This window comes from Tinamus guttatus, unplaced genomic scaffold (assembly GCF_059628265.1).
Source record: "Tinamus guttatus ecotype Peru unplaced genomic scaffold, ASM5962826v1 Tinamus_guttatus_pri_ptg000242l, whole genome shotgun sequence".
NCBI lineage: Eukaryota > Metazoa > Chordata > Aves > Tinamiformes > Tinamidae > Tinamus > Tinamus guttatus.
Window position 1 is genome coordinate 217,625 of NW_028288776.1, and position 14,192 is coordinate 231,816.

At 35.9% G+C, this 14,192-nt stretch overlaps 1 protein-coding gene and 1 long non-coding RNA gene across 2 annotated transcripts in view; both read right to left on the reverse strand.

Annotated features, from left to right (window-relative positions):
- Window positions 1–14,192, reverse strand: part of LOC148594471 (uncharacterized) — a 533,350-nt gene that overhangs the window by 100,309 nt on the left and 418,849 nt on the right. The gene's annotated exons all lie outside the window — the stretch shown is intronic.
- Window positions 332–13,473, reverse strand: CDC7 (cell division cycle 7). The gene is given in 12 exon segments (XM_088526164.1): window positions 332–908; window positions 1,902–2,051; window positions 4,650–4,732; window positions 5,952–6,130; window positions 6,969–7,023; window positions 7,025–7,062; window positions 7,639–7,888; window positions 8,510–8,652; window positions 8,739–8,832; window positions 9,425–9,560; window positions 11,337–11,419; window positions 13,367–13,473. Coding segments are annotated over 12 exon segments (1,686 nt in total). The 5' UTR covers window positions 13,465–13,473; the 3' UTR covers window positions 332–531.

Here is a 14,192-nt window from a genome sequence, read left to right on the forward strand (position 1 = left end):
TCTAGCAACATTCTCTAAGTAAAAGCGTTTGCTGAGAACAATCTGAACAAACTTAACACTTTGCATTTTTTTCTAGTCTCTGATATGTTAATCCAGAACAAAGCAAAGATATAGAAGTATGGAAAAGTGTTTCTGAAGCACTTTTCTCATTTCAGTTAATACTTTAAGGCAAATTTATAAATTTTACCAGACTATCTTGAGAAGTAAACTCTGAGCTTGTGAAGCTCTTCTATGCGGCTTCTGATCAACATTGATTTTCCTCACAGAAGAGGTATGCACAGTAATAGCACCTCAAAAGTGTCCTAGGATAAGATCACACTAGCAATGTTTGTGATACTCACATTTGCAAGTATTTAAGTGAACTTATCTTGTATAGCTGGACTGCAAATGTTAAGAGCTCACTAGTTCTGTGCACAGTGTAATGCTGTTTCACTGAGTGTAAATGTTAAAGGCAACAAGGTAATTGTAATTATTCTGTATCTTATTTTCACATAAAAAGATATCAAAACAATAATAGAATATGGTGTCTTCTCAAAGTCTCATATTTTTAAAAAAAGGATGCAGCAAAGCCTCTTTTGCCGTTATTCTTGTTGCAGGGTTTAAGTCCAGTAACTTATCAAGTAAGTCATATGCATCATCAGGAACGTGATCCCAACCTTTCATATCTATTGCCTTATTCCCTAAAGCACCATCACCTTCCTGGCAGCTCTGCAAGTGCTGAACTTCTTTTCCAAGTGTCTTCGTAGCACAATGTTTGTCTGTTTCCAGGGGCAAAGCCGGGTCGTTTGGAGAATCGCTGTGCAGGGCACCCTTGGATCTGGTAGAGCTGCTGTTTGTTCCTCTCAGCTTCTCACAGAGGGTTCTTAAATTTTGTGCTGGGACCTCTTGGGTACACAGAACAGACTTGCCTAAAAATAATTTTTTAAATATTAAAAAAGATAAACACTTAGAATAAGCAATATTTTATTATGCTTAGTAGTCAACCATGTCCTCTGAGTTTTGTTTCAGAGACATTTCATCAATATTCTTGAGGCATACCTGACATCAGTTCAAGTGCCAGGTTTCAAAAAAGAAAGAAACAAACACCCAAACCTCAGGCCTGTTTTACAGCAATGGGCCCCTTTCTCAGTGTTTCCACCAAACGAAGCCAAAAGGATATAGTGTCAGTTCTACTGTGAAGAAAGCTGTAAAGTTGTTTGCTTGGGTTTGCTCATAAAATTATGTAGTGACATGTTGTCACCCACCCTAACAATGTACACAGCATCTTTTTCCATTCTAAATGTCATCTGAATAGAACTGGAAAAAATAAGCACTCAGTGCGGTCTGTTACTTTCATTCCTGATCTAAGTAGCACTGCTTGGAGCATGAGAATTAAGACTGCCAGGTTTGCTGGTAGGTATCAGATGCTGCAACATTTGGCTTGCAAACAATTAGAGAAGGATGTATATATATTCTTTGAAAACAAAAACAACTGGCCCTTCTTTAGGGAGGGAAAAAAAAAAAAGGTTGACATCATCTAAATATTAAGTCATATTGACTTAAGACTCCAGAGCTAGTTTTGCAGGAATAGAAACATTACCTCAAGTATTCTAACTAATTCCAAAAGAAATCATTAGTTGGCAAATTTCACCTCAAGTGGCCCTGATGCAGTGAAAGACATTATACAGTCAGGCTGGCTATACTCTAACATGACAACTTATAAAAGGTATAAAAACAAAAATTTAATTCTTGCATTTCTAGATTAGTACTAACGGCAGTATTAAATGCATCTCCAAAATGGCTCTCAAAGCTAAAAATTTACCTTCTTAAAAGAAGATTTAAAAAGTGTATTTTAAGTCACTGTATTATATAACAGACCAACATGCATTTTCCCCTTTCCCCCATAATTAAGGTTCACATACCAAAAGTTTTAGCGGCCTGAATGGTTTCTCTGGATCCACGAACTGTCATTATTTGTGCCAAAGCAGTTAAATCATCACTTGCTTTGTAAAATGGATACCGTCCACTGAGCAGAGAAAGGAATACGATTCCTGCAGACCACATGTCGATTGCTGCCATTGAAAGAGATCTTAGTAGTAAACACATTCACAGCATCCACACAAATAAAGCCAGCTTTCTTTAAAAGGAATTATGACCAGAAAAGTTGCTAACAGAACAAGTTACTTATTCACTTTGGTCACATTGATAACATTTCAACAGTGAAAATTGCTATAATTAGATATAAAAATAATTTCTTGGGTTAATGCAGGGGAAATGTTTAAATTTTTCTGTGGAATTGCTCACATGAGTAATTTCACTTGTTAAACTTAAAAAAAAAAATGCATTAAACTGTGCAGGATTTGTTTTAATTATGAATTAATGCTTTCACAAGTGGAGTAATTGAAATAAGTTTTAATGATTATTTAAGTTTGCTTCAGCTAAAGAAAAGGTCATATTAGAACATAAAAATAATTTGCAGTGAATATGAATCTTATTTTTTGGGGAAGCTTGGGCTGCCAAACAGGCCATACTAAAAAGCTTATCTTATTACAGACTTTGTCCCCCTCGCTTGAAATCACTTGACAAGATAGCCAGTTTAAGAACTGTAACAGTGAGGAGTTATTCATCACTTCCATTGCTTTATGAAGAGTACAGAGAGTACTCTGGGGAAAGAAGCCAAAGCATGATGGAAACTTTAATGCTGAAAGTTATGAAAATACCTGTCTGCCATAACTTTTTGGCTTGCTAATTTGCACATTTTGAGCGAGAGCAAGGAAAGTGAAAGGGAGAATTCTCTGAAACACTAAAGATAAAAATTAACAGTTGGAAGACAAAGCCGGTTGCTTCTCTTAAAAAAAAATACAAGTCAATAATTAATTTGCGTATTATAAGTAGAGACTATCAGCACAAGGCTCTGAAAACAGATTTCTAAGTTGACTTCTATTGCAAAAACAAATTTAAAAAAAAATAAAAATAAATCTGAGTTAATTATGGGCACAATTTTCAATGGAAGAATATTGCATTTTAACAGTTCCCATTAAAAAATTTTAGTAGTAGCATGCCACCATTGAGCTGATCATGCTAACTTTTTGCAGCATCGTGTATCACCTCTCCCCACATTGGATTGCTCTGAGCGTCAGCCCGGCGGTACCGAACTGTGCGAGGCCCCCCCTTCAGTGTGAGTGACAGGAGGGGCCGCGCGTCGCCCTCGCTGGGAGCCGGGGTAGGCGGGTGGCTCCGTGGAGCCAGCTGGGCCCAGCTGGGCACTTGGCTCCGCACAGGGACCAGAGCCAGGGGCAGGATGGGCAGCACAAGGAGGGGGCTACAGCGGTCCCAGATGGAAGTGGGCAAGGAGATTTGTTAGCTCAAATACAACATGATCTCATAAATGTTACTATTACTGTAGCAAATGCTAATTAAGCCCCTTGCTGAAACACTAGAGAAACTCTGCACCACCGACTCGGTGCTCTTAGGGGTGTCAGTCTCATTTACCCAGATTTTCTATAATCCTGCTCTATTACCTTAGAGAACAGAAAACCGGCTGAAGGCATATTTAAGAGTATTATGTGCCTAAGATTTCCTAGGTATGTCTTCTTGCTGACTGAATTCTGTCTAGACAGCTTTAGAGATTGTCTAAATTTGTCCTGGATTTCTGGATGTCTTCTAGCCCATAATGTTGGCTGTTATAGCACAGGCACTCCAAACAGGTTGCCATACCTCTCAAAATCCCAGTCAAGCCACAGCCCAGATGATGTTTAAAAAAAAACCCATTAAACTTTGTGAAGATGTGCTGACCAAGTGCATAGTAAGTCTACTCTGACTGTGTATATACACTTAATTTATATTAAGTGCTGAAAATTGCCAATTTTCCCAAAAGGTATTAAGCAAAAAAATAGATGGAAACCATTATTTTAAATCCACTTTTTGAAGACACTTGTATTTATCTCCCTTTTCCGAAGTTAAAACTCTTGTCCTGTATCTAATGTTTAATAGTCAGCTTTGCTTTTATTGGTCCTTCATTCTCCAGATGGGAGAGGTTGTGCCTATCCTAGCTGCATCAGCTAATACATTAATTATCTTTTTTTTTTCTTTCAAATTTACCAGTCTACTGGACCTTACTTGCTTGATAGCAACTAAAATCTTAGTTAAGAAAGTTATGAAATTTACACACCAGCTTCTAAAAAGCACTAGCAGGAAGGAGAAACAGTCTGACAAAAAGCAGTATTGACTAATCAACTCTTAAAAATGCATTTGCAATTGTAATGTTAATTATACTTGCTATAAAAGCAAACTGTGAGTCTCTCTAGAAAATTCTAATGTCATTCCCACCCCCATCTACTTTATTCAAGATTTTTCATTTGGAAAAGCCAAAAAGCTTGATAAGACTTACAGCTTTGTTTCTTTTTAAAAACACATGATAATGAACTCCTATATATGGCACTACCCTCCAGATAAAGATATATTCAAATTTCAAACACAGAATAAAATATTCTTAGTTTCTTCTTACTTTAAGTAATGAACATTTAACAAAGATAAACAGGAAATACTTGAGCAGTGTTAGAAAGGATGATAAAATGAACTTCATATATAAGCAGAAAAATCCCATAAAAAGACAACATGATATAAATCAACGCAGTCAAAAGGAAAAAAGGCAGGGTGTTATGCAGTACCTGTTGTCTGAGTGGGGCACTTGGTTAACACTTCTGGTGCTCTGAATCCAGGTGTTCCTGCCCTTGGAGCAACTTGCTGACGCCTTATAATAAAAGAGGGAAATATGTTTAGGATATAAAAATTGATAAATAAGTTCTAGTTATAATAATGTTTAAAATTACTTTTAGACTATACTTCTGTAAGATGCATAAACAGCTTAACTCTGTTTTATTAAGGCTTTGTAGACCTTTAAGTATGTTAAAATGATCTATCATAAATACAATCTAGCATATGGTAACAGCCTCATTATCATACTAATATATTATCTAGCATTTTGCATGCTTTTTTAAAGGCAATTTTAGTTTCATTCAAGGGCTGCATAATTTTTGCTAGACTTCTATGGTCACAGGAAACTGTGAAGTTAAGACTAATTAACCAAAGTCAAAAAATGCATTAGGGTCTTGGAGCGGAAGTTCCGGTTTTATATTAATCTATAGCAAGCTAAAATTTGCCACTTCTGAGCACAAGTGTTGACAAGAATTTAAATTTTTGTTAGCTGAACTAAAAGTGTGAGATTATTCTTACTAAAATACATTTAATTTCCTTTCTAGAGCCATCTTGTATATACTAAGCACCTTCTTATGGGCCATGTGCAGTTTCAGACTCATGTTTCTTCATGTTTGATATCACTGTATTTTGTCAGCATGGGGAGAGGGACACCACAATTTCATAAATGTCCCTAGTAAGCAGAATTCTCTGCATAAATCTATGTTCTCTAATGCAGCAATTGAGGACAATGGATGATCATAATTAAAAATAACTGCATAGAGATGGATTTGAATCAAATATTCAGATTCTTTGATGTTTATTAAACACCTTTCCTTAAATTAACAAATATAAAATATTGTCCTTGTCCTTTTCTCCATTTCTTAATTTCTAGAATACAAACTGCTTCTGAGAACTCAGGCTCTCAGAGGGTGGGTGTCCAATCACTAAACTTTAATCCAGTTGTCATGGTATAGATCTATTAGATAACTAATAGATAAAAAACAGATTCCTTGTCTACTCTAAGTGTGGTAATTAACTCAAGTGACTTACTAAACACAGGTAAGTAGATAATCAAATATTGAAAAAAAAGATAGCAGTCAACCAAATATTCTATGAACTATGTTTGTTTAAGAAGAGCATACTTAAGCATTTTAAGAGTTGCACAGATCAAATGTTATCTTTCACCTACTAAATCAGCTGTCTAGTAAATCTCAGTTTCTAATCTTACTTGACAGCAAAACAGACAATTTTACAACACTATCAAAGCAAATTACCTTGAAAGGCAAACGCTGCAAACTCTATCTGTTGCATAACAGTCACAGGTCAGGTTTGAAGGACAACCACTGGCAGCTTTTCTGGCTGCCCCATTGCTTACTGTTTTGGTAGAAATAATCTTCTTCTTGATTACTAACTTCCTAGATGAAACATCTATTATCTTGGATTGCTTTACGAGCTGCAATATAGATAGTTTAGAGTAAGTGAAATATTTAAGAAGCTTTCCTTCCTGTATATGTAATTCCATAAAATAAGACAGAAGAAGGGCTCAGCAGCAACAAAATGGAGTCTGAGGACACAAGACAGCAAACTTTTCCAATAATATCACAACATCAACAGAATACATGCTGAAGTTTTCTTTGTGTCCTTCATTTCCTCACCCTCCTTTAGAAAATATTTTTCAATGATTACTAGGCATCATGGTCATGGTTTTCTGAAGTTACAACATAATTTGTATTTTTCAAGCTATTATAGCTATTATAGTTATTCCAGAATATTCTTTTTTATACTGGAGGGAAAAGAAATATTGAAGCAACACAATGGCAGCTGTGGTTCTAATTCTGCTCTTGATAGAATTAGAGATTGCTGTTGCCAAGCTCTCTAATTTAGTTGGGGTTTCCTCCACTTTCTTCTCGATTACATTTTAATTATAAAAAGTATAGGAAAATGTTTGTTACAGATTTATCTTCTCTCTTGCTTCAGCTGTTGAATGCAAAGCAAGTTTCACAAGATACGTTTAGATGCATCTCAATTACACAGATACTTGTGTAGAAAAATACATTAACTAACATATGAACAAGGATCAGCTAGGAAGACAGTTATGTACTAGCTCCTTGAAGCTTCAAAAAGAATTGAACAAGAAAGGAAAAATCTTCAAGCCTGTCAGTAAGGGCTCAGAACATTCTGATCAAAACTTTTAAGACTGGACACTAGGATCCTGTGGACCTGTAGAAATTACTTCTCTAACTTCTGAAATATGAAACTGATTGCTCTTATTTAGGAGTCATTTTTCTTACTTTTGTATTAGAGTTCTCCTGGCATGTGGAAGTAGAGACATTGAAATTCCTCTCTCAAAGACAGAGCGCTGATAGAATGGTGTGCAGAATCCTCCTACAATACCAAGAAAAGGACAATAAGGATCATATCTAACACATCAGCTAGATTCTGACAGTTCTAAAAAGAAGTGTGAAGTGACATAAAACAAGAACAGCTGCAGAGTAAGTCAGTTTAAGGCATCAGTTTACTTTGGATCAGTCTACTAGACAGAGCAGCAAACATGCTTACAAAACAAATCACACCTCAGAAGTGCCACAAGACACAATTTGAATGTCATCTGTACTGCATTCGTTATGCAACTAAGGAGCTAAACGTAGATGAGTAATTATTGTGTTGAGGAGGACTTTCACACCATGTCACTAAAATGTGTTTCAAAAGATATGGGGCTGTCTGAATAATAGCCCAGGAGGATTTTATACAGCCTGCAACACTGTATTATAACTAACAGATACTGAATGATGCCGATACAGTATTACTTAAACTATCTACCTCTATGTGCAAACTGTGTTTCTGTGTGTGTTGCCATTCTGCAAGACACACACAGAGCTTTTGTTCAAGTATTGCATCTCCCCCTGTTGGATGAAGGAATACATTAAACATACAACAATATTAATGAAAAAGACTGAGAACCTTTCCTCCTCTTCCTTGCTTAATCTGTGCTTTTGAGAGCGAGCTGGACCTTTTATCAGATGCTTTTGAGGCTGACTGCTGAGCTATCTGTTTAGCTGCTGTGACACTGAGAGAAACTCCATTTCCCAAGGTTACAGTGGGTTTACTTTGCAAACAACTTCCCTGCTGGCCTTCAGACTGGGTGGTTTTGAGAAGTTCAATTTTTGTATCAGGGGTTCCTTGTGCCAAGCCAAAATCTACCAAGGCATACCTAGAAGACACAAATTTAGAATTAAGATTTACAAAATATCAATCAATTCTATTTACTATTCATTACTTATTCATCTTTCTTCCATATTATATTCATTATGTTACTTAACCATAGTTTTCAGCACTACAATCCTATTTTCCTCCTCCGCTTTTCATATCTATCCCTCAATTTTTTATCCCATACCTATCCTACGTCATCATCTCTTGTTCTGAAACCTTTAAAAAATGTATTCTTTCTTGAATAACTGTGATAAAACTATTTTCAGCAGCTCCTTTCTGGGTCCTTCTAGTCCTACAGCTCAGAACTGCCTCAGCTGGCTGCTAACTACAAGCAACTTGACTCTTGCAGGATTCCCATGGACAGAGGCTGTAGTGAAGATGGACAGACATTTTAACAATGCTGACAGCTTTGCCCAACTGCATGTAATACTACTGCAATTCACTTGTCTCCAAACAGGTAGGACTACATTAGCTTGCAAACAAAAAACACCTTTTTTTAGCTTTAATAGTTAAGGACGTGTTATGCAGCTGAAAGGAAAAAAACTCCAAAGCCCAAATTACTCTGTTCTGCCAAGGCTCGCATTCCCCAGTGAGATCACAGCAATCATCTGGGCAGACTCACTCTTTTAGCCGCCTGTTGTAGAGAAAGTTACTGGGCTTGACGTCACGGTGAACGATACCGAAGTGATGAATGCGCCTCAAAGCTTTAAACAGGTTAAACATGTATTCTCTCACTTCTTCAAAGGACAGAGAATTCAAAATGTCCTGAAAGATTATTTGGATACTGCAATTATGCAACTCCTTTTTTAATTAGAAAGCTTTACTGTACATATAAAAAGTCTGGGACTCACCAGGAAGGATTCATGTTCCAAATACGGCATAACAATAACCACATGATCATTTTTCCTAAAGCAGTATTTAACTCCCATAACATTATCCTGTCCCCTGAAAGAAAAGTAATGTCAGTGAGTAAAGACCAAGAAAAAGGATACTTATTTTCCTGTATTTCTTGAAAACTTCAGTCATACTTTCTTTCAAAAAAGAATCTTTGACAGCAGTCTTAGCAACTGTCAGTAACTACACCGTTGTTATCTCCTTCCTATGTTCCATTTTAGTTCTACAGTTTGCATTGAAGGCTCCACAGATTATCTGGGAGGCCACAGATTGTAGTTAGGACTGTACTTAGATCCAGGATGCAATTTTCTTGCTACCGACTAGTTTAAAGTGCTGGTATTCAAACCACATGCTTTGTTATCATTACCCTCTGGCAACATGCATTCATTTTAAATACATATTTTCTGAGGAAGAGATTTTTTTTTCCCCAACCATTTCAGAATTGGAGTATTTCTTATCATATAGCCACACCACAGAATTTCTGAAATGGAAAAATAGAACAGAAATTAGAAAAGGACTGACTTACGCATCCATTATCAGTAAGACATCCATTTTTTATTTGCCCTTTCTATACAGAATACAAGTTTGCATGGCTAGAAAAAGCTAGAGCGACAAAACAAACAAGAAACTCGTGTTTACTTACCCTGCTACCGTGAGGCACTGAAGTTCAGCAGCAATTCGCAGAGGGTGACTAGTTGGAATCAAGTGCTTCAGAGCCATCTTTTCCTCATGTCCTGCTTGTAGCTGTGCTGTGGCCAAGTAAACAGAACTAAAAGTACCTGTAAAGGAGGAGGAAAATGTTCTCTTCAGCATTTTAATTAGTTCAATTAAGATATTACAGAAGTGATCTATCTATTCACAGTCCTATAACGTACTCAAAATTATCTCAAAAGCAGATTCCAGGAGAGAAGAATGCATTTTTTTCCACTACTAAATTCAGTGATCTTGTATACAAGACTTTCACGTCAGTGAAAATGCAAATGTAACACTGTCTAACTTGCCTGGGACACAGAGCTCTTTGAATGTAAATTTCCTGTCTTTGATTTGCTTTCTTGTTTAGGTAGCTTCCTTTTATCTGACATCTAACTCTTCCCTCCCTGCAATGTGAGCTTACTATTTAATGCTATTCTGGAAAGTGCTACCTTTGCTAGTCAAAGCACTTCTGAAATGGCAACATTTTTCTTAATTAGGATACCATACCTATAAAGTAACACTTCTCACGTGTTTTAACTTCAATATTTGTTTTTTTCCGGCATTACATAGACAAAATGTGATATACTCATTTGAAAAAGACACTAGGCTATGCAGTAAGCTTAGCTGCTTATACTGCAGTTTTTTAAGAGACTCTATAAACCACTAAGGAGGTTAATTTAGCTTGATGATTTGAGATACCTGAACACACAGGCTAAGGGTCCTTCCACATGAACAAAGAGTATAATTTTGATTATATTTTAGGTGTTTTTGCATCATGCTGGTCTAACAGTCTGTAAAGGCATACGCACATCAGAATGCCTGAGTTTCTGAAATCGGTGTCTCATCAATTGAGTAGAATTGATCGTAGCAACAGGAGTTACCGGGTTGGTTCAAGACCTTATTTTTGGTGGTGGGATTTGTTAAAAATGACCTCTAAATGGAATCCTAATCTTAACATAGCACTGCAGAACAGCTGAGGACATTTTTTAAAGCAACATATGCTTCCAAGAACAAAATGTAATATTCATTATTAGAGACTCGCTCTAACTATATGATCTTATGGTAGCTCCAGTCCTTTGGAATTTTGGATCACTATGCTGATTCGAGTTTAAATATATATATATATATATATATATATATATATCCATCTAGTTTGCCATCACAGGCGTTCCATCAAAAGTGGCTAAAAATCAATCCAGCTTCTCATTAACATTTTTATTCATTTAAAGTGCAGAGTGCAGCAAAACATTTTAAAGATCAAGTGGATAAAGTTTCCAAAAGCACTTAAGGCCCTTATTTTAGAAGCACCTAAGAATCTATTTATAATCACACATAGCTTTTTAATTAAAAGTATCTGTAATGGTATCTGCTGAATGTCAGGAATACACAAGTGTTCTAAACTGTGATACTCTATATCTAAAATAAAGGTTTTTTTTTTTTTTTTTTTTAGTAAATTAAAGCAGCTAAAATTGTCCACTCTCCTCCCGCCATGGGATTTCAGTGAAAACAAGGCCAACTTAAAGAACAGTAGTTACATGTGTAGCTGCATATTTCCGTGTAAAAAGAAAAAAATAATGACACATCAAGACACATTTACCTGAATCTGCCCCCCAAAATATAGTTGTCAGAACGAGAATAGTGTCTGGTCAAAAATTTTAATGTATCAAATTTTCAAGAAAATCTATTTTCCCTACCTAAAACACACATATAAAAGTGTATTAGAATTCCTACATATACCACAAGTTAATAAAAAAAGCACCTGGATTAAATTGCACATATTGGGATCTTAGCTGTATACCTTTTGAGTCAGAAATACCAGAAAAAAAAAAGAAAGTTTAAGCAAAGTAAAATAAGACATTTACCTTCTCCAATTTTATCCTTAATTTTGAACACATTTGCAAGCTGTGGCACTGCTTCATAGAGTTTTTCAATATCTTTTTTATTCCTGCTGTGGAAAAAAAGAAGGGGAAAACATGTTAGGAATTACATTGCTTAATTTAACATCCAAGCTATATTTCAGATACCAAATTATACTTCAATTCATAAAAATGCAGTTATTCCCAAGGAACACGTTTGTTGCATTTAAGGTGCTGCATTTTGTACTGCAATCACTAGATGGCATGACAAGGATGCTGTTCACTATTCTTGCTGAAATTACGTAATTTTCCATTTTTATGAATCTTTATAATTTAAGTATTCTGTACCATGCATTAGCATTCACTTCTATTGAAGCTGATGGAACAATTCCCATTTGATCAGCCACATCATATTAAAAGTCCCAGGTAGTGCCACGAAACACAAAGCTAGTAAATTTGCCATTGAACTATACAGTACAAAAATGCATGTCTAAATACATATTTAAAGCCTAAAAAATTAAAACTTAAGATCAAGTGATATTCACAACACAATAACAAGGTTCTTAAATCTACATCTATTTCAGAGTGCTGAAAACTAAAGTCATTGGTTCAAAAGTATGTAGAGGCCGTGACTAATTTCTGTAAGAGAAAAAGAAATTATTACAGAGATGTAGTCTCAAACTAATATTTGGAATATTAATAAACAAAGAAATGGTGCATACACATCTTATCCTAAAAATGAATTAAAAAAGAAAGAAAATTTACAGAAACATATAACTCATTTGCATGCGCAAAAAGTCTATTATACTCTTATGCAAGGGCAATAAGTCATAAGTAACCAGAATAATATTCAAAGTATTGCTGATATGCTGGAAACGTAGTAGGACTTGTAAGAATCCCCAAGCATGTAGGTTGACTCACTTTATACAGCAATAACTCAGTTTCTCTCAAAAACTGCTACAGAGCCCATCAACTGCTCAGCTTCGCCTAGTGCTCAATTCAGATTCCTGCATGGCCAAAGTTCAGTGCTGTCAGAGCACCTTCAGCTGGGTGACACACTGCAAATCCTGTGTAAAGCACTACCTGCCCTGAGCACAGAGAATGTACTAACTCAACACCGTGTTTGGTGTAAAGACCCTGAAAAGCCCTAAATGGATTGGATTGCCTTGTGGTTAGATGATATTCAAACACCATCTGGGCCTGATTCCCCAGTTGGGTCTGTGCATATACATATATACACATATATGTCCCCATCGGTAGCAAAATCAAAAATATATATATATACATATAGTCACTGTATTCTCAGCGTATGATCATAACAATATCCAGCATTTTCTGTGAGCAGATTTTAATGCAATTTCTTGACTTACTATGACGTAAAAGTATTTGCCAGTGAAGGGAAAAAGTTGGGTTTTTTTAGTATCTTTTTATTAAATTCTGAACATAGATGTGTAGATGAAGGATAAAGTCTATTTATTTCTATCAAAAGCAGTAATCATTACATATAAGCTGGCTGACTATTCACAGTTATTAAACAAACTTCCTGTTTATATACAGAAAGCCCAGATTCACTAAGAAACCCCAAAGCCAGCAACACAAACCCTATTGCAGCACATGCTCCTAGTCCAAGTTCTCTGTTAATAGCAAGAACAGTAAATTTATGCACATAATCATATCTAAAGATACTTAAGGATAAATTTTGCTATTATAAGGTAAGTGGCAGAATATTAATTTTGTCTATTTGGTCAGAAAATTTCCTTTTCAAGGATGGCCTTTTTGAAATACTAGTATCCTCTTATATTCTGTAATAAATAATAGGGTCAGCAAATTGTGACAACTATTGCTGCTGAAGTTTTGTAACTATGCAGAAAGCAGGAATATGCTTGAAATTAAAAGCAACCTCTAAAGTTTTCATTTCATGAATTGTTTGTACAACAAAACCATATACAAACTTATAATTGATCCTGAAACTTATTGAAATGAGAAGGCAGCATGTCAGCAACAAAAAGTAATATTAGCAGTCCCTGTTTTGACACATACCTGAAAGCTTGTTGTTCTGCTCATGCTTCCTATGGAAATCTTCAGCCTCATGAGGGTGCTGTTCTTCACAAGGGGACTTCAACACAGTCTCCATTCCAAAATTAACCTGGACTGAAAAAAGAGTTCACAACTTTGAGGAGCACATCTGGACACCTGGGGGAGCAAACATATCTGGTAATACACTTCCTTCCCCTCACACAGTTCCTGAAATAAGAGTTGAGGAGTTTGGAGCTCCTCTGTGCTACTTAAAACTACAAAAGCTCACCCTTCATCCCAGAAAAAAAGAAAAATGAAACCTGGAAACCCACTCTATCTCCAAGAAAGAGGAAGAAAGGGGACAGGGAAGGAAGACTGCAGGATAAGCTTAGACAAGTGATTTTCTTTCATCTTTGGAGTGTTTACTCATTCACATTAAGGCACTATCATTTCCCTAAAGTTTGCTTTGGAAAGCAAGGAACTTATCTACACAAATATGTCCATAGTGCAACAGCCATAAAAGACTAACTGGAAAAAAGAAGACACAAAACCAAAACACACATGCAAAAACTCCTGAGACAAATAAGAGGAAAATGATCGTCTTCTCAATGTGGTAAGAAATTTTTCTTCTAGAGAAGATCATCAAGAAGCATAATTCTTGTTTTCCTTCCCACCATAATGAGAAATGCATACATGCCATCTTGAAATGCTTCTTCCTCGATCTCAGAAATTAAATGAGCTGTAAGAGTGAAAAATGCTGTAGTGCACTTATAGTTACTCATAGTATATAATTCAAAAACTGCTAATTCTAATTCATGGAGGGGAAAGGAAGAAAGAGGCAGAGCA